The sequence below is a fragment of the Clarias gariepinus genome, chromosome 2 (genome assembly GCF_024256425.1).
Source record: "Clarias gariepinus isolate MV-2021 ecotype Netherlands chromosome 2, CGAR_prim_01v2, whole genome shotgun sequence".
NCBI lineage: Eukaryota > Metazoa > Chordata > Actinopteri > Siluriformes > Clariidae > Clarias > Clarias gariepinus.
This window is the reverse complement of record NC_071101.1, coordinates 44,942,501-44,967,500: the sequence shown is the minus strand read 5'-3', so window position 1 is coordinate 44,967,500 and position 25,000 is coordinate 44,942,501. Positions and strand designations below refer to the sequence as shown.

The window sequence follows — 25,000 nt, the reverse complement described above, 5'->3', positions numbered from 1 at the left end:
CAACAAACTGACTTCTGTTCTCTCTCTCTCTCGTTACCCGTTGTGCTCGTCGTCTCCTTCGTGCGAGCTCATGTCGATGGTGAAGATGCTTTCGCACTCCGAGTACTCTCCACTCGTCTCTCTCTTCAAGACGTCCGCTTTGGACTTCCTCCTCCTCTTCCTCCTACGCTTCGTCGCTCCGCTCTCGGGGCCCAGGGTCTGGATGGGGGAGGGCGGCGGGATCGGGGACGTGGCCAGGTACGGGGGCAGCGCTTCCTGTACGGGAAACTGGTCCAGTTAGAATTCAGAATGCTGCCGTCACCTAAACAATGATTCACGCGTAACAACATCATATTCGCTCACGCTCTTAAACATATCGTACGGAGGCCGTTCGAGTCAAAGCCGAGTTCCTGTAACGTGCAAGTGGTGCTGGTGAATGATTGTGTGGACGGTTCCAACAGGTAGGGGGTCAGGGGTAGCTCAATGGTAAATGCCTTGAACTATGGTTCGGAAGGTCTCAGGTTCAAATCCCTCAACCACCACATTGTAACCCTGTTGGGCCCTTGAGCGAGGCCCCTAACCCTCAACTGCTCAGATATACTGTATAGTGTAATGAGATAAGAATGTAAGTGGCTCTAGATAAGGGTGCTTCTTTAAGATGTTTGCACCATTCAAGTGTTTTACTGCGGCTAAGAATCTCCTCAGCGTACATTACTGTGCTTGAAGTCTCCTGCAAACATCGATCGCTTTTACACCTTCATTCATGAGGAATTTCATCGCGAGTCCCAGTTTGACTTGAACACACCTCGTGTAATTCTGTAAAGCTGCTACCATGTCAGCTAGGGATGGCGATGAATAATCCTTTATAGATGAATTGCTGTTGGGAATGTAACCGATTAAAATGGTTCTAACGGATAATAGTTTGTTTTGCACAATATTTCTCCGTAGCTTCAATTGTGGACCGGACGTGGCTGCACCGGAGATTTGACTTGAACACTCCATATTTTAACATATGGACACGCCTGGTGGAGTTACAGTAGATGGAGACTTGGGTGTAAACCTGTTCTAGACCGACACTGACACTGATTTCATCATAAATAAACATCCATGTTGCAGCCATTCAGTCTCGCTAAACTGCTCACGTTCAACGCGCAGTCATCATCTAACCAATCACAGACAAGACTAAGTTCTTCTAACCAATCGCAAGACAGGAGGCGGGATTCGTCCTACAATAAGCAGATTCTTTTTAGCTTTTTAGCTATTTTTTCTTCTACATATTTATTTATTTTATGATCCAGTTCCAGGATCTGAACTAATTCACTTATTTATTTTCCTTAAAATATATATTTTTTGGTTAGACGGTCTCTTTAGGACCTTTTTATATATATATATATATATATATAAAAGGTTTATTTTTCAAACCTTTATGTGTGTGTGTGTGTGTGTGTGTTCAATTCTGTGTTTGGGTTTAGCACATACTTAGCATAGCACCATATTCACTCTAACCACACACACACACACACACTGTATACACTCCCTGTTTGACCTACTTAGACCTTTCTCGCACTTTTCTTAGTATAAGCTAAAACACACACTCACACACACTCTCTCTCACTCACACACACACAAGGACCAGCGATCTGCTTAACCCCTGCTGCAGTCCGAACCCGCGGGGCCTGAGACAGGAGTGGGACAGAGTTTGACACCCAGTCAGTTCATGAGCGCGTCTGTGACAGGCAGTATAACCGCGTTAGCGCCGACCGCCTGAAAACCACAGCGCACAACCATGCTTTCCTGTTTTGTCGACGCCAGTTCCTCAGGGTGTGTGTGTGTGTGTGTGCTGTCGTGCTGGTTAACACGTAAACGCTTTCTACAGTGAACTGAGACTGAGTTTATACACGAATATAAAAATTCCAAATAAATACGTAAACATATGATAATATGTTTATTAAACATATGATAAAAGTAAACAGTAATAACTGTGTACTGAGGAAAAACATAACATGACATCATTACCCTGATAAATGAACACACTTCAGACAAACTATACGAAATTACTTTCACTGTTTATAACAGTTGAGTTTAATGATGATGATGATGATTATTGTTATTATTATTATTATTGTTGTTGATGTTATTATTGATGTTGTGAAATGTCAAGTTAGTTCCTGTTCTCGTTTAATCTCCAGCTGTGATCTTTTACGTTTCTCTTTCTATTTCTCTTTGGAAAATCTGTTCATTGTGTTTGTGAAGGTCCCGTGCCGCGACTCAGCTCCGCCTCATACGGCTGAAATCATTTTCATGTCTGTGGGTACGAATCTGAGACGTGCTACTGAGTACTGAGGTGCAGTAAGGAGTGTTCAACAGTGGTTAACACAGTGTTAAAAAAAAAAAAAAAAAAAAACTTTGAGAATTGTTTAGGAGTGTTACAATGGATTAAAGTCTGTTGGGTGTCTGTTAGGTGTTAAAGGATGTTCAGGAGTGTTGAGGACAGTTTAGGAGTATTAAAGGACATTAAGGAGCATTATAATGGAATAAAGTGATTAAGAAGTGCTAGAGAAAGTTTAAGAGGAGTGATGAAGAGTGTGAAGGTGTGTTAAGATGTGTTAAGGAGCGTTTAAAAGTTTTTAGAAGGTATGAGTGGCGTTTAGGAGTGTGTGGTGTTTTTAGAAGGGTTAAGGATTCTTTAGGAATGTTAAGAAGTGTTTGGAAGCGTTTGGAAGTGTTTGGAAGCGTTTGGAAGTGTTTGGAAGTGTTTAGGGGCGTTTGGAAGTGTTTGGAAGTATTTTGAAGTGTTTAGGAGCGTTTGGAAGTGTTTGGAAGTGTTTAGGAGTGTTTGGAAGTGTTTGGGAGCGTTTGGAAGTGTTTTAGGAGTGTTTAGGAGCGTGTGGAAGTGTTTAGAAGTGTTTAGAAGTGTTTGGAAGTGTTCAGGAGTGTTCAGGAGTGTTTAGGAGTGTTTAGGAGTGTGTACAGTAGTCTTTAGAAGTGTGTTTAGAAATGTTTAGGAATGTTGCTATGTCTCGTACCTGATTGTCCTCGGTCTCTGTGATGAAGAATGCCTCGCCATTTTCTCCCAGCTTCATCTGCAGACTTACAGACTCCCCATTCACCTCGATGTCCACCTGCACACACCCACCCACATACACACACACACACGTTTACTTTTGAACACACGATTTTTTAACACATGGGCCTAAAAGAGTTTCATTTATATCTTCGCACCAGGTCTAGTCACAGTTACATGACACACGTGTCGTGTCCTGATGCCAGGGATGTGGACGCTGTGTGTCTCACACTGGACTGTTTTCTACCAGAGGATGTAAACCGAGCTACAGGAGCAGGTAAAACCCCACTACAACTACAGTATACTCAGGATTATTTGCATGATCAGAGTGACGTGTGCCGTAGACGATGTGCAGACGCTCACCACTTTCTCACGTGAGCGCAGCACTCCCATCTTGCCGAAGCGCACGTGGAAGGGCGAGCATTGCAGGGAGCCGTCGGGGTGACGCACGACGATGACGTCGATGCAGCCGGAGAGCGTGGCCGGGTTCAGGCCGCGGTACAGCTCCTTCACCTGCACGAACACCTGCCCTGCCAGCTGCCCCACGTAGTTCATGGTCTGGCTCTAAACACACACACACACACACACACACACATAACAAATCTAGGTGACAACATTCCACGACTGCTTCGTTTTAAATGGGTTTAATGTAACAAATTCTACAGCATACCATAAATATTAGCACCCCAGCATGACAATCAACAAATCAGACCCACGGGAAAGACGATCAGAGGTTGGAAGAAATACCTCGACCTTTGGCACGGTTTTGTTATTGCTACAACAACATGTTTGCGAGGCGTCGGCCTCTGGATTTGGCGTCGGTACAAATCAGAAGGTGACTTTTCATGAGAAACTCGAAGCAGCGAAAAATAAGTAGAAGTATGAAACGTGTTTTTTTTTTTTTAACCTGTACTCAGGATCGTCAGGATCTCAATCCAGAGATCCTTTTCCAGCCAATCAGGAGGTGGAGGAAGGTTGTGTAGCCTGATCGGTTCTCCTGACTAAAATGGGAGGAAGAGGCAGCGCCGCCGTGTTGATTTTGGAAAGCATGTCGTGCTGAAAGCGTGCACTACGAGACCTGAAAGTTTTAAATCCAGGAAATGTCGTCACTGTCCCTGACTATTTCATTGTTCAGGTATCTGCACAAAGTTAGAAATGATCTCACACACACACACACAATGATCACACACACTGTTTTTAGTGATGGTATTAAAAGAAGACTCTCAGTAGCCCTTGTCTTGGGCGTACGTCTGCGGATATTTACAGACTGGTCCCGATCCAGGACACCAGCCTCAGCTGTCCGTGCAAGTTCCAAAAGAAAGAGGAGACGTCTGACCTCTTCAAAAGAACATAATGTCCTGGTCCTACACACACACACCCACACCCACACACCCACACACACACACATATCTCAACTACAGAATAAATGTGATGCTAGTGATGCTAAACTGAATTCTTCATTCTGATTGGTCAGAAGATTTCCATTAATGTTCTCGATCAGACCCGCAGCTCAGGTATAACCGAAGTCCCAGGCGAGCGCTCTGATTGGTTGAAACACAAACGTCACTTTCAGATACGGCTTTATTCTGTATACAGGGTCAAGGGGGCACTGAACGCCTATCCTAGGAGAAGGCGGAGTACACCCTGGACGGTGTGTGCCAACCTATCACAGGGCACACACACACACACACACACACACACACACACACACAGTAAACTCATACAAACTCAAACACTCTGAGGTGGGAATCAAACCCGGATCCTGGAGGTGCAGCGCTAACCATCACACCACCGCGTCACCACTTTCAGATTATTATTATTATTATCATCATTATTATGATTGCACACACAAGCATACACACACACACACGCACTCAAGCAGACACACACACACTCTCTTAGGGAGGATCCCAAGTATGAATCACATCCACTCATAAGGACTCATCTGGGCTGTATCCCAAACACGGCCAGTACTCCCTAAATAAGTGCCCTTACCTAGTGCGCACTAATAACATCTTCTACACCACACACACACACACACACACACACACACACACAGAGTGACTCATATGTCTATTAAGGTTGTCCTACTTTATATGCTGTCCAGATGTTTAATCACTGTGTATCTACACCACCTCCCTATCTTCTTCTTCTTCTTCTTCTAAGTGCACTGAATGTCAAATTGGGACAGAGCCCCTGATTAAACATCTGTCCTTCAGATCAAAGACTTCTGAAGAAGGAAACTCTAAACAGGTCATGATGGCGTTTGAAGATACATGCATGTATATTGTTTGTTGTTGTTGTTGTTATTGTTGTTGACATGGCTGTATAGGTGCATTTAAAAGAAAATCTACATTTAATTTTCCATCAATATCTTATTAAAACTAACATTACCAGCTGCTTACCTTTTTGTTGACACCCACAGCAAAAAACCAAAAAAATCAGTTATTCTTCACTCGTTTCGTCGCACACCGGATACATAGTGATACACAGTATCAAAGAGAAAGTCTGTGTGTGTGTGTGTGTGTGTGTTGTGAATGGACTCGGTTATTTCCACTCCACAGCGGCGTCGCGTCTCCCAGCTGCTTGACGTCAGATTCAAATGAGCCACAGGCAGACAGCCAATCACCTTCCAGTATGCAAATAACTCGGCTCCGCCCCCTTCCTTTCCCCTCCCCCGCCCTCTCCTCACTGCTTTCTACACCGTCTTGCGCTCGAGCGTGCGCGAGGTTTTAAAAACCCCCTGCGCTTCGATGAGGTGATCGACTGACTGACCAATCACAGCGCGGCGTTCCACCTCACGCGCTCAAACCGCTCAGTCTTCACACACAGGCAAATGTACTGTGTTAACCTGTGTTTTTATATCTTTTCTTACAGGAAGTGCTTGAGGAGGAGGTGTAAACCTCATGTGTACACACACCCTGAAATTCTTCTCACACAAGGGTCTTCTTATAAACTTGTTTGTTTGTTTGTTTGTTTTTACTTTTCTGTTTATAGTAAATATGCAGAAATCTAAAAGAGTGCTAGTAGGTTACTGTTAGTATGCGTAGGTAGTATATAAGCTGTATACCAGTAAGCTGAAACATGAAGACATAAGTACAGTATGTAAATATTTACCCTTAAGATTGCATGCTTGTGTGCAAGGGTGAACAAATTGAGCAGTATGCATTGCATGCAGTGGTTCAAGGCACTGGACTGTGGTTCTGAAGGTCCTGCATTCAAACCACCAAGCTGTCACTCTTGGGCCATCATATAACCCTGCTCAGATCTATAATGAGATAAAAATTCTTATTGGAATATAAATTTTCCCATTAGAAATAATGTAAATGCAGGAAATCCGTTCCAGCCACCCAGAAATATTTCCAACCTTACAAAATAATTGTGGGTTGGATCTTTCGAAACAGATCTCTCCGCTTGAATTAAAGTCATAAAAATGCGTGAACTTGTTTCACTTGGCTTTCCACTGACCACTTTTTTTAAAACGGTTCCCGGACTTAGTAGGCGTTCAGTTCAGTTCAGTTCAGTTCGTAACACTAGTGTGCAAGTTTGCAGCTATTCTAGCTATATAAAAAAGTGTTCACAAGCATTACTGTATAGTATATAGGTATGCTAGTGTGCAGTTTTCGATTATGCAAGTGCAATCATTTTATTTAATTCTGTAAGTGTGCTAATATGATAACAAGAAAGTGTGCAAGTATGCTATTATGTTATTTGTGCAAATTTAAAGTCAGACAAGTGTTAATTAGGATAGTAAGAAGTGTGGCTAGTAGGCTAGCATGGAAGAGAGCAGGTAGGAATGTTTTATGCATACTACACTTATATATGTGCTGTTAGACTGTTTTAGCATGGTGGTATGCTAACATGCTTATAGCAAATACTGTAAGTGCGCAGCTATGCTTATATAGAACTGAAATAGTCTATGCAAATGTGCGTGAAGTCTATGCAGGCAGTGAATATGTGTGTACATGTATGTGTATGTGTGTGTGTATATATATATATATATATATATATATATATACAGTATGCATATATTTGCTTCACATTCATTGCATTTATCCTTACAAATTATTATTATTTTATATATATATATATATATATATATATATATATATATATATATATATATGCTTGCACACTATTACTGTACTTATTCATATGCATATTTATTTTCATGCATATCTATTCTTATAATTGTACACCACTATTGCTTGTGTAGCTTGCCCACAAGAATTTTACTCACATGTACTGTACCAGTGTACCGGTAACGTGATGTGACAATAAAAGTGATTTTATTTGATTTGAAAGTACGTAAGTGTCTGGAAATTTTCTTTAATTAGAAAATGAAGCCTCACAGCTAGTATGCAAGTATGCCGATTCTTTTCCCCTCATTCTGATTCCTATGAAGCTTCACTACAATGTAAGCTTTTTTTTCCTGTTGTGTAAACAGAACAGATTTTGTCTTCGTGGTATAGCATCCACCAGAACTGGAGGAACTGGCTGGAGCTTCATGGAATCCATATACCTCTACTGATACAATCAGGATCACATGGATAACCTAAACACACACGCATACAGTATATACAGTACACACACACACACACACACACACACACACACACCTTGTAATGTATTTCTCATTGCCTATAACTTTGCCTATAATGTTGTTACTGCATACACCCTGTTGTGGTCATTAAACTTCTTTATGGTATAACAAAATGTAACATATTATTATGTATTGCAGAATATGCCTACTTAGAAGATCTATAAAAAGACACCCCCCCCCCCCCCCCGCCCCCCCCCACACACACACACACACACTGGCCGCAGAGACGGTCAAGCTGCAGACACACACTTAGCTTGGACTTTATATGATCAGAGTGCCTGCCAGACAGGTCAGGTTACACACACACACACACACACACACAAAAGAAGCTTGTGCTAGTTGTGAAAGAGTATCAGGTTCATGGGTTCAGCATTCTTCCACTCTGCTCCCAGTTTTCTAAACCTAAAGCCTTTAAGCCTTGAAACCGTAGCTTCTTAAGATCTTCATGAATGTGTAATATTACACCATAAAAAAAATCGTTCATTAGTGCCGCGTTGAACTTTAAGATGAACATTTGATTTAAAAACAGAAATCTAGTCCCATGGCCTGAGGAAGCTTCTGATTTAAATCTCACATGAAAAAAAAAGGTAAATGGACTGTCTAGGTGAAGGGATACTGTTGGAAAAACCTCAACTAAAATTCCAGAATTATATATATAGTATATGTGTGTGTGTGTCATCTAATATACTGCTTTATCCTGTGCAGGCTCGCTGGATCCTATCCTAGGATATGAGGCAGGGTACACACTACAGATCACACACACATTCAGTGGGCAATTTGGAAACAACAATTAACCCAATCAGCAGGTCTTTAAACCAAGCACAGGGAGAACATGCAAACTCCACACACACACACTCAAACCCTCAACCATGGAGGTACGAGTCTGAAGTGCTAACCACTACACCATTATGCCACCTATGGGAGCCTTTATAGGGAGTGAAAACTTTCTGTCTGCATTGTGTGTGTGTGTGTGTGTGTGTGTGCAAAGGTGGATGATGCAGCTGATGTCGGACGTAATATATTGTTTGCTTGTTTAATTTGGGACTTTGTGCAGAACTTTGGACGAACACCAAAGACACTTTACTTAAAAAAACAGACTAGAAGTGGACATACTGTACATTTTGTCTTGTTAATTGTTAAATTGTGTTCCCAATTTATTACTCAATTCATTAGGTTACCTGATGCAGCTGATTTCTGAGGTTAAATTTTAGCAATAACATGCTTAATTTTGGGCTTCGTCATAAAAAAATAAAAAAAACTAAAGTCTAGAAGGAACTGAATTTTTTATGTTAAATTAATAATAATTTTATAATAATGTATTCATTTAGAGGCATTAAAGGTTTACAGACAATATAAACATTGTGCTGACAAATACATCTCTAATACTTTTTAATTGTAATCATCATCCTGAGAACAGCCAAACATCACTGATTATTGATAAAAAAAAAAAAAGCGTGCAGTTACAGAAGTTGGCAACCATGTGCTTTAGGGTAATGAATACTTTCCATAATAAAAACTTGGAATGTTATAACTTTAAAGACATACAGTAGCATTTTATTCTCTTTGTGCTTCATGTTAGAATTTGCTAGCTTATATTTCCTCAGATCTCTCTTAAAAAAGAGAAGAAAAGCTATACTACTGTATCTAGCCAACATGAGCTAGTAAAAAACAAATAAACAATGACACAAAACTAGCCAGCTAGCTAAATCTCCTGAATTTGATCGACCGCTAATGTTATAGCTAGCACTGTTGAAGTTATTAAAATTATCTGGAATTTTGTAGCTAGCTTGTTAAATTTACTCGCTCACACACAGTAAACACAACAAATTTTTTACTTTGCAGTATGTTGCTTCAAAAGGTACAGCAAAATTGATAACATAAGCTAGCTACGATGAGTTAACAAGCTCACTACGTTAACCCATCTATGAGCAGTAATTTAATAGTGTTTTAGTCAGTACACACACAGTCAGTACAGACAGTACACAATGTTCTGACAGTGAATCATGACAAACTTTGTGATTGGCCACGCCCTTCCCATGACCTCCACTAGCATTATGCAAACATAAACAAATATTGAAATTTAGATAAAGCATGGGTTTTCTTGTGGCATTTAAAAAAAAAAGGAAGATCAGATTATATCCCCGAAATGGGTTTAACACTTTCTGATATTAAAAAATGTCTGAAAATGTAAAACATTTTAACTTTTTAATAACATACTGTAACTAATAAAGACGACCAAAATACCAGGGGGCGTTCAGGTCAAATCGGGACTTCTGATTTCCATATGTTTGGTCCTTTAAAGGAGTTCCCTGGGAGGCCAGTGTTTCAGACGTGAATGGAAAAAGGCAGTTCAATCATGACGCCAGAGAAAACTTTCCACCCTAATGGTATCTCAGGACTAGTGAAACACTGGGATAAGTGCATTAATGTAGCAGGAGATTATATAGAGCAATAAATGCAGTTTTTACTCATTCTGCACATTCAAAATCCCGGTTTGACTCGAACGCCCTTACATTTCCAGTATGTTATTAGCTCACCTGGTTAGACTGACGCTGCTCTAGGGAACGGTAGCCTCAGGACAAGGCCAATAAATGAGTAATCGAAATAACACACTCTGAATGAAGCACGTACTCTGTGTGTGTGTGTGTGTGTGTGTGTGTGTTTGGTATTGAGTAATTTCTGTTGCATAACTAGCTGAGTCTAGCACAGATCTCCCGCTGTTATTGGCTGAGATGACAGGTATGAAAATCATGAGAGCTGGCGTGAAAAAAAACAGTGAGTCAGCTGATTTTACACTAGAGTGAAACACACACACACACACACACACACACACACTCACTGCTACACTACAATATTGTAATCATGCTAGTACGCACATGTGCACGTCTAGCAAAAAACAAAAATGTGAAGGTTTGGTGTTAAAATGCAGGTATTTTAGTACATACACTGCGAGCCACTGTAGTCGTGGTATGCGAGTGCAGTAATGCAGGTGACCGTGGAATCACTAGGCTGCAAAAATGGATGCTAGTATGCTAGCAGTCTGGAAATACAATCAATACAATCAAGTTTCAAAATATATATCTTCGCTCAACAGTCAGTAGTACAGTAGATTTTTACATCATGACCTGAAAAGTATTCTAAAATGCTAACTGTGTGGGTTCTTAAGAGCGATAGCTAACTTAGCTAGCCGGCTAAGACCACACTTTATTAGCAAAAACCTGTTCAAATTGTTAAAAAACATAAAATCGCACACTACACACTAATTGATAATAATATCATTAATGATATTCTTGGTATTTTTGAGCGTTTTAATGGGTTTAATTGCCGAGCCAATTATGTTGACAAGGTCACACACCAGGTACTTGTATTTCACTGTGAAAAAACTACATCTGATTTTATTTATTTATTTTAGCTTCATGCAGCACTTTACCCAAGACCAGATGGATTCTGAGGTATCTGGATCATTCTGGAAATCCTCCAGGCTTTTTATTCGACTCTCTGATTCATCAGGAATCTTGGAGTCCATAGGTTGAGACGGGTTGCCAGATTCTCTCAGCCAAAATGTGTGCTAGATGTGGTGCACTGGGCGTTTTGATAGATCCGTTAGCAAGAAGAAGAAGAAGAAGATTGAGAAGCATCGAGAAGGAGAGGAGGAGATAGATCTACTGGCTGTTCCTCTGATTGGTTTGGATTCTCTTAAGGACTGAGAGTGTGTACCGAGCTTTCTATATTTATAAGGAACACGGAGAGTAAGATGATTCGCGTGTAACCTGAGGTGTGCCGAGAGTAACTGACAGATCTTCCCAAGCATTCGCTTCACAGTCCTGAATGTGCACACACACACACACACACACACACACACACATAGGGATATGTTCCGACTTAAGCAGTGACCCTGTTCCACATCCGGCAACAGCCACATTCCTGTTAAGGCTGTCCAACTGTGTGTGAAGGATTGTATGTCTAATCAGACACATGGTATTAAACACATATCCGTTACCTACTCAATGTTCATTATGGATTTCCTATCCATAAGCTATTTATTATACATTAAAGCAAATTATTAAGCATGGTGAGGAACCATGCAGTTCCTCACCAGAACCTGGGCTTCTACTATATTATATACTGTACAAGCGTAAATAATAAAACTATGAAATAACACCACCCTCCTTAGGGAGTGTTCTTGGCACACTATAGCTGAGAACAGGCCACGGGGCAGACGGAGAACTAGGTGGAGAGATTATATCTCCATACTGGCGGGAGAACGCCTCAGGATCCCCCAGTCAGAGTTGGTTGAGTTGGTCTGGGAAAGGGAATTTTAGAATTCCCATGTTGGAACTGCTACCCCCATGACACGATTTTGGATAAGCAGTCGACGATGGATGGAGAAATGGTTTTGTGGATGAAATAAGACATAAAGCATTAGGTATGTAAGTAGCAACAACAACAACAACAATCAGTTGTTATCTTAACACACGGAGGACAGCTGTACTGGAACAGTTCTTGTAAAAACACTATTATGAATTTGCAAAACCCATCAAGCTCCATGATGAAACTGGCTCTCATGAAGACCTTCCCAGGAAAGCAAGACCAAAACTGTGCTCTGCTGCAGAGGAGACGTTCATTTAGAGTCACCAGCCTCAGAAATCACCAATAAACAAACAGCACCTCAGATTAGAGCCGTTATATAGACTTTATAGAGCAAAGGGAGCAGAAACATCTCAGTATCAGCTTTTCAAAGGAGATTATTGCATGTTATGGAAGACTTGCAGTATTGTTTTACAGTTTAGAAAGAAAAAAACAAATTAGGAATGATCATAGAATTAGAAGGTGTGTTGAAGAATAGCGCCGTAGAAGCATAAGTCCACATGGATGTCTGGCCTGAGACTGATTGGCTTTGGGAACAAAAAAACTGTAGGAGCATATGGCCTAAACGATAAAAAACCCAGGATACATAGGATGGTGTGAATATAGGACATTGGGAACTCTGCTAACATTAGCCCTGTGAATACATGTTGGTTGAACCATATGGGATAGCACCATGGAGTTCAGGAGTCTTAGTGTAAACATATAAATCCTTGGGAACTGGGAAGATAGAAGCCTGGATATATTGGATTCTGTAAATAATTCAGTCCTAGGTTTGCAAAGGCAGGGCGTTTAGGAGCTTAGTGCTTTTATAATATAGAGCTCTAAGAACATTAAACACTGGGAACTTTTCTGCATGGATCTTTGGAAAGATGGGACATTCAGGGCTTCTGTGAACATACAGTGGTGAGGGCGCTAGGAACATACAGGACATTGGGAACATAGAGTCTTTAAAAGATATGACAATTGGCAGATAGGAGAACCTACATCCATCCATCTAGGAACCTCTGTAGTCCAGCTAGAGATTGTGGAGGTCCCTAAGAACATACAATCTATAAGAAAATGTGCATATTGGACATTAAGAACCTCCATCCATCCATTTGGAAACTTCTGTAGTCCAGCTAGGGACCGTGAAAGTCACTTAATACAATACTATGTATAGGACAATGGGCACATTGGTCATTGAGAATCACCATCCATTGAACTAGGAAGCTCTGTAGTCCACCTAGGGACAGTGGAGGTCCCCAAATACAATACAATTTATAGGACAGTAGACACATTGGACATTGAGAACCTTCATTCATCCATCTGGGAATCTCTGTGGTCCAACTAGGGACTCTGGAGGTCCCCAAATACAATACAATGTATAGGACAGTAGGCACATTGGACTCTGGAGGTCCCCAAATAGTCCAATGTGCCTACTGTCCTATAAATTGTATTGTATTTAGGGACCTCCACAGGTCCCCAACCCCACAGGTTGGACATTGAGAACCTTCATCCATTCATCTGGGAATCTCTGTGGTCCAACTAGGGATTTTGGAGGTCCCCAAATACAATACAATTTATAGAACAATGGGCACATTGGACAATGAGAACCTTCATCCATCCATCTGGGAATCTCTGTGGTACAACTAGGGACTGTGGAGGTCCCCAAATACAATACAATTTATAGAACAATGGGCACATTGGACCTTGGAGGTCCATAAAAAAAAAAACCAAACAAAAAAAACAATTATTACCACTGTATTTATTCTTATTTTTAAAGCAAAGTTTGATATACACACACTATAATCAGTAAACTCTAATTAGCCTAATCTGCATGTCTATGTTCTCCGGGAGAAAGCCGGAGAACATGCAATCTCCATGCACACAGACCAGAGGTGGGACTCGAACCCAGACCCTTGAAGTGCAAGGCGAAAGTTGACAGGTGGAAACATGGGTTAATGGAATTACAGAATCTTGGAAGCCTTGGGACCAACCCTGGAAAACTACACATCTGTGACCATTGTGTTAATTTAAATTGCAATCCTGCCCCCTAGTGGTCACCGACTGATTTTTTTTTTTGGAGCACCTTTAAAAAAAGGATAAATAAAAAATCAAATATTCAATAATTAAAAAAAAAATCACGTAAAAGTATCATGATTAGGTACATTTTTATAATAAAATATTAAAACCAACTCGTGCTACTTTGATTTTGTACTTTTAATAAGCGCTGCGGCCGGAAGCACGACTTTTACGTTGTTTTCGCTCCGTTTCCGGTGTTGATCGCGAGCCACTATGGTGGCCTCCTGGTTCCATCCCGTTCTCGTCTATTTTACCCCGATTTGAGGAACAATCGTGTTTTTAAAGGGGTTCATGTTCCGTGCGGCTGATCTAAAGAACCTCGGTAAAGCGGGAACCAGCTGGTAAGGGCTTCGCTAATCACGATCTGTATCGCGTTTCTCTCAAAACTAGAAAGACATCATCATGTAAATGTTTAGGCTCGATCACAAATCGCTGCGCACTTCCGACGCTTGCGCACTGCCCAGGGAAAGGGGGCGGACGGCGCGCGCGCGAGCTACTTAGTGCACTCGGGGTGGAAGAGCGCGCGGTTTGAGACGAAGCCGGGCTGTTTCTGAGGCTGGTTAGCCATTTTGTTGTGCTACATGTTTGTAGTATATTCCCAGTTTAATCTCGAGGATTTAGTGCACTCTCAAGTGATTTTATAACGTATGTAGGCGACCTAAACAGGGCAGTGTTTGTAGTTTGGGTGTCAGCCTCCATCCTGTAGAAGGTAAAGTGATAAGAGATAAAAGCACAGCAGGTTGATTTGTTTGTTTCAGTTTTGTGTAAAATATGAAATATTATATAATATAAAGTGTTATAAAAGATTACAAAGTGAGTGAGGTTCATCTGGAGGAGCTGCCAGGGTGATAATAATCATAAAAATATCCTAATCTTATCTTTGATCTTTTTGTCTTTTAATGATATTTTATTTATTATTATTATTATTATTATTATTATTATGTCCTTCCGGGACATATGTCGTGTCTAAATCCTGTACGTCATCCGCGGTTTAGGCCACACCCTTTATCGAGTGCGCGATCCTGATTGGTGTCCCCTCGTGTCTCCGCAGGCACTTTGGCCGGACGATGGACGAGCTGGTCCATGACCTGGTGTCGGCGCTGGAGGAGAGCTCGGAGCAGGCCCGCGGCGGCGGCTGCGGTGCCAGTCTGGACCTCGCCTTGCCCGCCGGGCGCATGCTCAAACGGCACGCCCGCAAGCGCCGCGGCAGGAAACGGCGCTCGGAGAACGGCCCCCGCGCCGCCCCGTGCCACACCCTGTCCCACACGAGCCACGCCTCCGACTCCAGCCTGGACGAGCACAGGGAGACGCGGCTGTCCTCCAGCTCCAACGCCAACGCCAACAACAGCGACTCGGACGAGCAGCTTGGCGCCAAGCGCGGCAAGCGGCCCCCGTGGCACGACGACGCCGCCGTGGTCGCCGACGCCAACCGGAGCCTCCGGAGGAGACGCAAGGTGAAGCGCATGGCCATCGACCCGCCGCCGGAGTTCTCGCCCAAATCGGCCGGAGGGAGCAGGGACGAGGGGAAGGGGATCGACGTGGCGACTAAGGGGAGGGTGAAGAAGAGGAAGCTGGCGCCGGCACACCGGCTGGCGCTGGACGCCGCGGACGAGGGCGTGGTCGTGGAGAGCGAGGAGGCGGGGCTTTCCGGGAAAGAGAAAATGGACTTTGAGGAGCAGAAGTGTTCGGATGAAGACATGAGTGACAGGTGGTTAGTGTTTACTCGGTCCTGTTTTTATCCTTTCTTCTTCATTTCTTTCTTCGCTTAAGTTTGTGACTTGTGACGTCACAGTCGCTTCGAACCAATCACACTCGGTATGTAAATTACTAGAGGATGACATCACAAGCGGAACGCTCGCTGCTCAGGAAGGATGTTTAATCACGTGTTCACAGGACGATGCAATAATCGGTGTGTGTGTGTTTACAGTGAAACCAGCAGTGTGAGTAACAGCAGTGATGGAGGACTGTTCACCAACGATGAAGGAAGACAAGGTATATTTGTCCGTCCGTCTGTCTGTCTGTCCGTCTGTCTGTCCGTCTGTCTGTCTGTCCGTCTGTCTGTCTGTCTGTCTGTCCGTCTGTCGTTCCTCTTTTATGTTTATCTTTCTTTTCTATCTATTTGTCTGTTTATCTATTCAAATATTCTCCATGCTCATGTTACACCCTGTGTTGTTGCCAAGCCGACGATGAGCAAAGCGATTGGTTCTATGAGGGTGAGGCGGGCGGGGCTTGTGGCATCGCGGGTGTAGTCCCATGGTGGGACAGGGACTCTAACGAGCTGGACCTTAACGACCCGGTGTTCAACAGCATCCTCACGGGGGCGTTTCCTCTTATGTCGCATGGAACGCAGCGAGGTACACACACACACACACACACATGTTCTAATAATGAAAAGCTCATAAACATGTGAGTAAGGTGTAAAGTGTGTGTGTGTGTGTGTGTGTTTCTTTGTTCAGGGTTTCAGGCCAGACTGGCTCGACATGCTTCGCTGCAGCAGACTCAGGTGTGTGTGTGTGTATATATATATATATATATATATATATATATGTGTGTGTGTGTGTGTGTGTGTGTGTGTGTGTGTGTAAGGGGCTTGGCGTTACACCTCACACAATATTATCTGTCTTTGGTCCAGGGCGTATCTCAGGTAGCCGGATGTGCTGAGAGAATTCCCAGATTGTCACAGGATCCTCACACACACGAGTATGTAATGCTCTTACACACACACACACACACACACACACACACACACACACACACACACACACACAGACAAGAGACTCTCAGGGTCAGCTACTTCATTGTCCAACAGGAATTATTAATGTTTTTATGGAAAAAGTCACGTAGAATATTTTCTTTAAATATCTTGTTATTGAGTTTATTATCATTTAAAATCAAACCAAGTCAATGTTATTAATAGCTCGATTAAAAAAAAAACAACAACAACCGAAGTTGACCTACGTGTGCTGTACGATGATGATAAAAACTTAACAATGTAAAAATAAAATAAAACCAGTTAGTGATGGTTAATACAAACTCCAATCTAATGAACTCATAATCTCAGAATAATTGATTAAAGTAAGTCATTTCATAAATTTAACTAAAAAGTAAAATAAATAAAAGTGGATTAAAAGTCTCAGGTGTGTAAATCGAGCTGTGAGCTTTCAGTCTGAGTTTAAGAGTTTCTAATGTAGGTGGCGCTCTAATGTTAAACACTAAACTCTTCTATAATTCACCTCTGATGAGTGATGAAGAGGTTTTACACAGTGGAACATCAGATTCACAACAGATTCAATGGGACGGTGATCTTCACAAACAGTGCCGTGAAAAAGTATCATCATCATCATCATCATCGTTTTTTTCCCCTCTATTTATAACACGAAAATGATTCAGTTTATTAAACTAAATATTTATATTACACGAAGATAACTCGAGTAAATACAAAATGCAGTTTTAAAATGATGATTTTATTTATTAAGTGGAATTAAAGCTATATATATATATATATATATATATATATAGTACAAGACAGACGAGTTTTCAGATGGAAACAAAAGACCTAATGTACGCTCCTGGGATTTGCATAAAAATTAGGAAGGAGCGAGTGTGACCAAGTTAGCAGAAGAACTCGTATTCTCCAGCACGCTCAGTAAAACCTAACAGCTGGTTTACTTCGAAAACTGAACAAATCAGTGTCTAAAACTCCTGACTTTAAGTAACGATTTTCACTTCAAATACTGACTGTTTCTTTTATTCCTCTTTATTCCTCTTTATAGACAATTCTTTTATGTAGAAATGTTTTCAAAAGCATCTTTTGCTTGTGCCATGTTGTTGTTTGTGCCCAAGACTTTTACGCGGTACTATAAGTAAACCAGCTGTTAGGTTTTACTGAGCGTGCTGGAGAATACGAGTTCTTCTGCTAACTTGGTCACACTCGCTCCTTCCTAATTTTTATGTAAATCCCAGGAGCGTACATTAGGTCTTTTGTTTCCATCTGAAAACTCGTCTGTCTTGTACTATATATTTTTACTTTAAAGCCACGCATATATTCTCTTGTAATGTTATTCATTTATTTATTATTAATTTTTAAGTTATATATGGATGGAATATATATGGAACGATTTTGTACATAATTATGACATGATAATATAACAAACTTGGTTCAGCGTATAATATGCTGCCTAAGACTTTTGCACACAAACACACATGGAGTCAGACAAAAGTAAATGTATACACACTTCAGCAAAAGGAGAACGTATTAACTAAATATTTTCATACAAGATTTATTGCTATACATTATATATTGATATATATGATAATATTATGTTCATATGATCCACATCACACTGTTTTTCATTTCCTGAAGTGTGTATACATTTCATTAGGCTGATTGTGTGTGTGTGTGTGTGTGTGTGTGTGTGTGTGTGTGTGTGTGTGTATACATACTGTACGAGGGGAATTAAAGCGGCACTAATCGTTCCCATGAATTCTTTCTGGAGCGGTACACATCGTACTGACCGTACCAGTCAAAAGTCAACATGTTCTACTTTACCAAACTATGAAATAACACACATGGCATGAAGTAATTAACTAACAACAACAACAACAACATCAGTCCCAGGAAGGCAAGAACAAATCGTTACCTTCTGCTGCAGAGGAGAAGTTGATTTCGAGTCACCAGCCTCCGACATCACCCATTAACCTCAAACATCAGGCGTTATGAAGGATGTACAGATCATGAGTAGCAGATACACGTCTCTTAAAGGAGATTATTGTATTTGTGTATAAAACTGCCTCTTGTATTGTATTGAGTCCTACAGCATTGTTTTACACGGTAGAAAGAAATAAAAATTAGCAAAGACCATGGAGTTAGAAGGGGTGCCCAGACTTTTTATAACTCGGTTCATTTGTCCTGTGTAGGCCGTGGTTCAGTCCCGGGTCCAGACGTGAACAGGTGAGCCACTGTGGTACTGCTTTTCTGTGTGTGTGTGTGTGTGTGTGTGTGTGTGTGTGTGTGTGTGTGTTGAATCGTGAGTGCTATTATATTAATGTACAAAATAAAAAGCAACTGGTTGGTGTGTGACTGGTGACTGTAGTGTTGTTGTTTTTGTGGTGTGTGTGTGTGTGTGTGTGTGTGTGTGTGTGCGTGCGCAGTGTCACTGGGATTCGAGATCGGACCGAGGCCACCGGCGAAGCTGCTCACTAAAGACCGCCAGCAGGTAAATCTCCTGCTCTCTGAGCCTTCACTAGTTCATGCTTAACATGTAACCGATTCTGTAAAGCCGTGTGTGTGTGTGTGTGTGTGTGTGTGTGTGTGTGTGTGTGTGTGTGGGACAGGCAGACAAGCGGCCATCTTGGCTCACTGTGTACCGGAGACATTAAGAGAAGACGCAAGGCCGCGCCCATGGGAGCTCCGTTATCCACAGGTAACGGCCCGACACACACGTGATGATGCAGTCAGTCAGATTAGGGAAGTGGAAAGCGCTCCTCGCGTTAGGACGCCGATGTGGACGAGCGCCAAGATTTTCTAGAACATTCCGGATTAGCCGCCTGCCTGGATCACGCTGATCCCGTTTGCTCATACAGACTAATAGAGATTATTCTCCTCTCTCTCTCTCTCTTTCTCTCTCTCTCTGCTCGTAGGTGTGGTAGGAGAAGGAGCGCCGCCGATCCCCGAGACCAACTTGGGGAACCGGATGCTGCAGAACATGGGCTGGTGCCCGGGAATGGGCCTCGGGCCCGACGGGAGGGGCGTCACCGAGCCGATCCGCTGCTCACAGAGACCCAAAGGCGCAGGTCTCGGCTTTAACTGACGAGACACGGAGACACGGACTCTGTTCTGAAGACGCCGCCTCCCCAGCAGGGGGCGGCCCTGAGGCCAGGGTGGACTAAGAGAGAACGGAAACGAGAGAAGGACTCTCGGAGAAGGACAGCATTGATTTTGCACAAAACACACACACACACACACACACACACACACACGGTGTCATATGTGTAGCAAGCTAAGGGACAATGCTTTAACCATCAACCTGTCACCACCTCATGCCATAATCCTCCAGTCCCAAACAAGGATTCCCTCCCAAAAAGAAAAACAAAAAAAAAGTGTCGCCAATCGTGTAGACTTTTTAACCTGCCAAGACCACGGATCTCCAATGACTGCCCGCGCCATTTTCCCATCTGACTCGATCTCTTGTTGCCAGAGTGCGTGTATAAAAATTGCAGATCTGTCTTACTCTTTTTGTATTTTTATTTTTGAAAAAAACCCGTTTTTATCCCCCTTGATCCTCCCCACGGCCCAGCTCTCTTCTGAGTGATTCTGTGGTTCCTCAGAAACATGAGAAGCCCTCGTTCATCGGGTCGACCCCCGCACCCTGACCTAACACGCCCTGAGATAGACGTCTTCGTCTTCAACCTCACGGACTGATTGACCAGACCGAGTGTCCCTCTCACTCATGACCATGCGTTCGTGATGATCGCGTGTTTTTTTTTTTTTTTTATGATTTAAAAAACGATAGATCACAACAAAAATTAGGAATTAGATGTGCTTCATCAGGGTTGCCAGATTTTCAACCTTTAAACCCAGTGGTAATATTAAAATATGAAAACAGCCCAGTGCCATTTTTTTTTCCTTCAAATTCTTGTCATTAGAAGTTGGAAACACTACCAAATCTCAGGATCTCAGGATCATCCCTTTAATGTTTGTGGTTAAAAAAAACAAACACTTTTTTCCCCTTTACATGAATATAAAACATTCTCTGGATGAATCTCAATTTTAAGCCTTTATGTGATTTATAATTTTTTTTGCGCAAGTGCAAAACTAAGTATAAACCTTGGGGTGGAAATACTTTTGTGGCAAAACTTACAATGTACCTGGTAAATTTATTATTATTATTACTACTGTGATGTTTTTATTTTATTACAAACAATTATCCATGTAATTTTTTTTTTTGTCTGTCCATCCATGAATATGGCTGAAAAAAGAATCGAGATGCATCATACATTTTTCCTTTTATTATTTTTGTCCCCACCTTTTTTAACTTGTTTGTTTTTGACCTGTTTGTTTTTGTTCAGCAGAACAATCAGGACGAGTTTGCTTAATTAAAAATGTGTCCGTATTTCCCCTGGTTTTCATCCTGATTGCTCTTTAAGCGCTCAACCGCGTGGATGTGGAAGCGATTCACTGTTTTTAGGCTTGAAGAGTCTCGATCGCTGTATTCGAGTAAATCTTTCAGATCATGAAGGTGCTGATTCGGGATCAGTTTGTATCCTGCGTACACTGCATATATAATACTGTTATGTGAACAAGGGCACTGATTGTAGATCAGCTCCTAGTGAGGACGTGATGGTAATGTCACGACGTTCTGGTCCTACGCTCATCTCTGAGGTTGCCGTAGAGAAAACGCCGGTGTAACAGTCGAGATCTAGTCAGGATGTCCGAATGTTTTGTGGTGGTTGGAGGTTTGCTCAAACTTCACTACAGCTTCACCTGGGTTTTGTAAACACTTTGGTTTTGTATTACAGACCAGAGCGCTGTTCTCAATGTTGAAGTTGAAACAAATAAAGCAAAGAAGCCCCTCGGGGAGGACAAACGCGTGGTTTTCTTCACCCCCCCCCCCCCTTTCTTTTTGTCTTCAGTTTGCACAACATGTTCTAAGCTAAAGTTAAGATGAAAATAACTGAAGAGCTTTTCTTTATGTTTGCATTTAAAACATATTATTTTAAGAACATTTTGAAATCTGATTCCCCTGACTTCTCAATAATGTAGCGCTAACACTATCTCGCTAGCTTGGACAGTTCAACCTGACAGGATTTTTAGTCATCTTAATAAACGTACATAACCTATGTTACTAGCATGAGTTAGCTATCTTTCTAAATCGGATTAACTGACCTGATGAAGGCTTTAGAGAGGATATTTAATTATATATTTATTTATTTTAGCTAGCTAAAATAGAAATCTTTTTTGATATATATATATATAAAATTTAACGATCATATAAAAAATAAACTTTTCTGATAACCATAGCTAGTTAACTATCAATAACTTGCCTAATAAGTGTTTTTAAAGGGACGTATAAAACAACACCATATTCACATTAGCTAACTAGCTAAAATTAGGATTTGTCCATATTGATTAATATAAATATTCATTAAAAATCTACATGCTCTTTGTTGCTTATCTTTGCTAGCTAGCCAAAATAATTTAACCTGAGGGAACTTTAAGTTTTATTGTAAAAATGCTTAATCTTTGTTGCTAACCATGCCTAGCTAACAATTTTAGATAACTAGAATAAAACAGTTTTAGGCTTTGTTAATTTTTTTTTTTAACATTAGCTAACTAGCTAACAAGGTGCCTGGTGCATTTGTTTAAATCTTTTACCAGTATTATTATTAGTAGTAGTAGAATTATTATTTTTTTTTATATGTGGCAAATATTAAAAGCTAACAAAAATAATTTAACCTCCTTTTTAAAATGTAACCTTAAGGACTGTTAGTCATATGATAAAAGTACATAATCTTTGTGGCTAACATTTGTTAGCTAGATATCGAAATAAGTTTAATGTACCTGATAGGGATGGAAAAAATGTATGGCCATATTTTAAAAATATGCCACATTTACTGCTAACATTAGTTTACTAGCTAAAATTGGCTTAAATGGAGGGAAAAAACATTTTCATTGAATGTATCATTCTGATTTAGTTTTTTTTTTTGTTACCTAAATTGCTAACCACAGTAACCTGTCAATTTCTGAGATTATATTTTCCTGATCATTTTGGAAAACTAACCAACATCAACTTACATCAACCTGGCAAAGATTTCTTAGTCATTTATATAACGTTATCGATTTTACGTTTACGTCATTGGTATTGCCACTGTTAGATTAGCCTAATTTATGTATAAAATTTATGTTTATATAATAACTTGTGTAATCTAGCTACCAAGATTTCTGAGAGTTTTCTTTAAGCCATTTTTACATACATACTGCCAGGCCTTTTTTCGCTTGCTAGCAAACACAAAGTACTTTACATGACAGGATTAAATTATATTAATTAACACACACAATCTTAAATTTTAAAGCAAGGTAGTTAACAAACAAGACGGAGATTTTAAGCCTATATTCGTAAATATTAATATTCTTTGTTATTATAATTAATAATATAATATTAACTAATCTTGAAAACTATAACCATGAGCAGGTCTATTACTTTTAGACTTAATCAGTCTGATCAGATACGATCCATCATTTCAGACAACTATACATGCTAACTCAGTTTACTATTCTTACTTTTTTACCTCTTCTGTGTCACACTTTTCCTTTAATACGCTGTATTGTATGGCATGAAAACCGGTTGTAGCGGTTTGAGGGATTTGTATAATGTTGTATCAGCAATCGTCTACAAAACACTGTGTTCACATGGAGACTATCATCTTAACATACACCACACACATAAACTCTCAGACACACAACAACAGCAGTAAATATTACGATTACTTAAAGATCACATAAAGAGAAAAAACATTTAAAAAACAAACCTGGCTGTAGAAATAGACATGTTTATTAATGTATACCTTTGAAAAATGTTTTTAATGGTTTTTAATTTAAATTATTTAATTCAAACATATTAACTGTTTTTATTAATTTAAAGTTTTAATATTCTTTAATTATGTCAATTTAAAGTAGGATAAATGTATTTTTTTTTACATTTAGTATATATTGTTTTAAATTTTAGTTTACAAAAAGTCACTAGAATGATACACTGCTACTTCTAATTGTAGTAATAGTTTTACATACAGTAGCAACTCTCGCATGTTAAAATTGCTTAACGCTACAGGCAACTAACCCCAACAACAATAACAATGTAACAAACAAACAAAAATCTAAAACCTACACTGCATTCAATTCCTTACCATTTTAGATAGATGTCTATAAAATGGTTTAATATGATTTTAATAATAACTGAATGATTAGTGACCGTGATCTTTAGAATGTGCAGATTATAAAGCTTAAAGCTGTTGTTTAGAGCCAGCTATAGGTCTGGGATTGTGTTTACTGTAAATATTTTGGGTATACTACAACACAAGACTTTTTCAACACATTAATTCCAAAATGAATGGATATACAGTAACTGTAGATTAAGTAAAGATTACGTAATATGGTTTCCCAGGGGGCGTTGGATGTGTGAAGTTTGCTTCTTTGGGTTTGCATGGGAGCTACAACTCAGAGAGTTTATTTTCTTTAAATACCTCCTTCATACCTCCTAAACTATGATTTAAAATTGTGTGTAAATTGTGTATAATATATATATATACACCACCGTTTAAAAGTTTGGGGTCACTTGCAATTTTTTTTTGTTTTGTTTAGTGATTTATTTTCTACATTCTACAACAATACTGGGGATTTCAAAACTATAAAATAACACATATGGAATTAGGTAATTATGTAACAACAGCAAAAACAACAGTTAATTGTTATTTTAAGACACAGAGGTCAGCCTTTCTGTAATAGTTCTTACTGTACAAGAACAGTATTGTCAAGTGCATTTACAAAATCCGTCAAGCACCATAATGAAACTGGCTCTCATGAAGGCCGTCCCAGGAGGGCGAGACCAAAACCTACCTCTGCCACAGACGAGAAGTTCATTTAGAGTTATCAGCCTGAAAAATGACCAATTAACAGCACCTCAGATTAGAGGCGTTATGAAGTCTTTACAGAGCAGAAGTAGCAGAAACATCTCACCATTAACTGTTCAAAGGAGATTAATGCATGTTTTGGCTGCCTTCAGCATTCCTTTACAATGTAGAAAGAAATAAACATCAGGAACCATCATGGAGTTAGAAAGTGACTTTTGAACGGTATTGTATAGATAGATAGATAGATAGATAGATAGATAGATAGATAGATTGGTGCTGTAATAGAATTGGAGCTGTTT

At 40.4% G+C, this 25,000-nt stretch overlaps 2 protein-coding genes across 4 annotated transcripts in view; one reads left to right on the top strand and one right to left on the bottom strand.

The window, feature by feature from the left end:
• lpin1b (lipin 1b) overlaps window positions 1-11,259 on the bottom strand; it is a 22,023-nt gene extending 10,764 nt beyond the window's left edge. The window contains exons 1-4 of one of the 2 annotated variants that reach the window (XM_053482118.1): window positions 11,077-11,259; window positions 3,407-3,607; window positions 3,006-3,101; window positions 38-255 (exon numbers count right to left, since the gene is read on the bottom strand). In XM_053482118.1, coding sequence (XP_053338093.1) covers window positions 38-255; window positions 3,006-3,101; window positions 3,407-3,607; window positions 11,077-11,172 — 611 coding nt within the window. In that variant the 5' untranslated portion in view covers window positions 11,173-11,259. Of the gene's footprint in view, window positions 1-37; window positions 256-3,005; window positions 3,102-3,406; window positions 3,608-5,448; window positions 5,857-11,076 lie in introns of those variants that run through there. The other variant, XM_053482126.1, reaches the window with a different exon arrangement.
• A 3,003-nt stretch (window positions 11,260-14,262) lies between these two features.
• Window positions 14,263-21,655, top strand: gpatch2 (G patch domain containing 2). Of its 2 annotated transcripts, none has more exons than XM_053482316.1 (10): window positions 14,263-14,416; window positions 15,127-15,783; window positions 16,003-16,067; window positions 16,256-16,429; window positions 16,532-16,578; window positions 16,708-16,775; window positions 18,993-19,026; window positions 19,227-19,291; window positions 19,410-19,498; window positions 19,716-21,655. In XM_053482316.1, the coding sequence occupies exons 1-10, from the start codon at window positions 14,367-14,369 to the stop codon at window positions 19,883-19,885; spliced, it is 1,419 nt and encodes a 472-aa protein (XP_053338291.1). In that variant the 5' UTR covers window positions 14,263-14,366; the 3' UTR covers window positions 19,886-21,655. The 2 variants fall into 2 exon arrangements, with proteins under 2 accessions (XP_053338291.1, XP_053338280.1); XM_053482305.1 differs by having other exon boundaries at window positions 15,127-15,786.
• Window positions 21,656-25,000: the final 3,345 nt, after the last annotated feature.

Excerpts from the sequence above, each read along its gene's own strand:
- gpatch2 (XM_053482305.1), top strand. The coding sequence starts at position 14,367 with ATGTTCCGTGCGGCTGATCTAAAGAACCTCGGTAAAGCGGGAACCAGC. Across the intron at positions 16,068-16,255 it reads CAACGATGAAGGAAGACAAG|CCGACGATGAGCAAAGCGAT; the intron begins GTATATTTGTCC and ends GTTGTTGCCAAG. Across the intron at positions 19,292-19,409 it reads TCACTAAAGACCGCCAGCAG|GCAGACAAGCGGCCATCTTG; the intron begins GTAAATCTCCTG and ends TGTGTGGGACAG.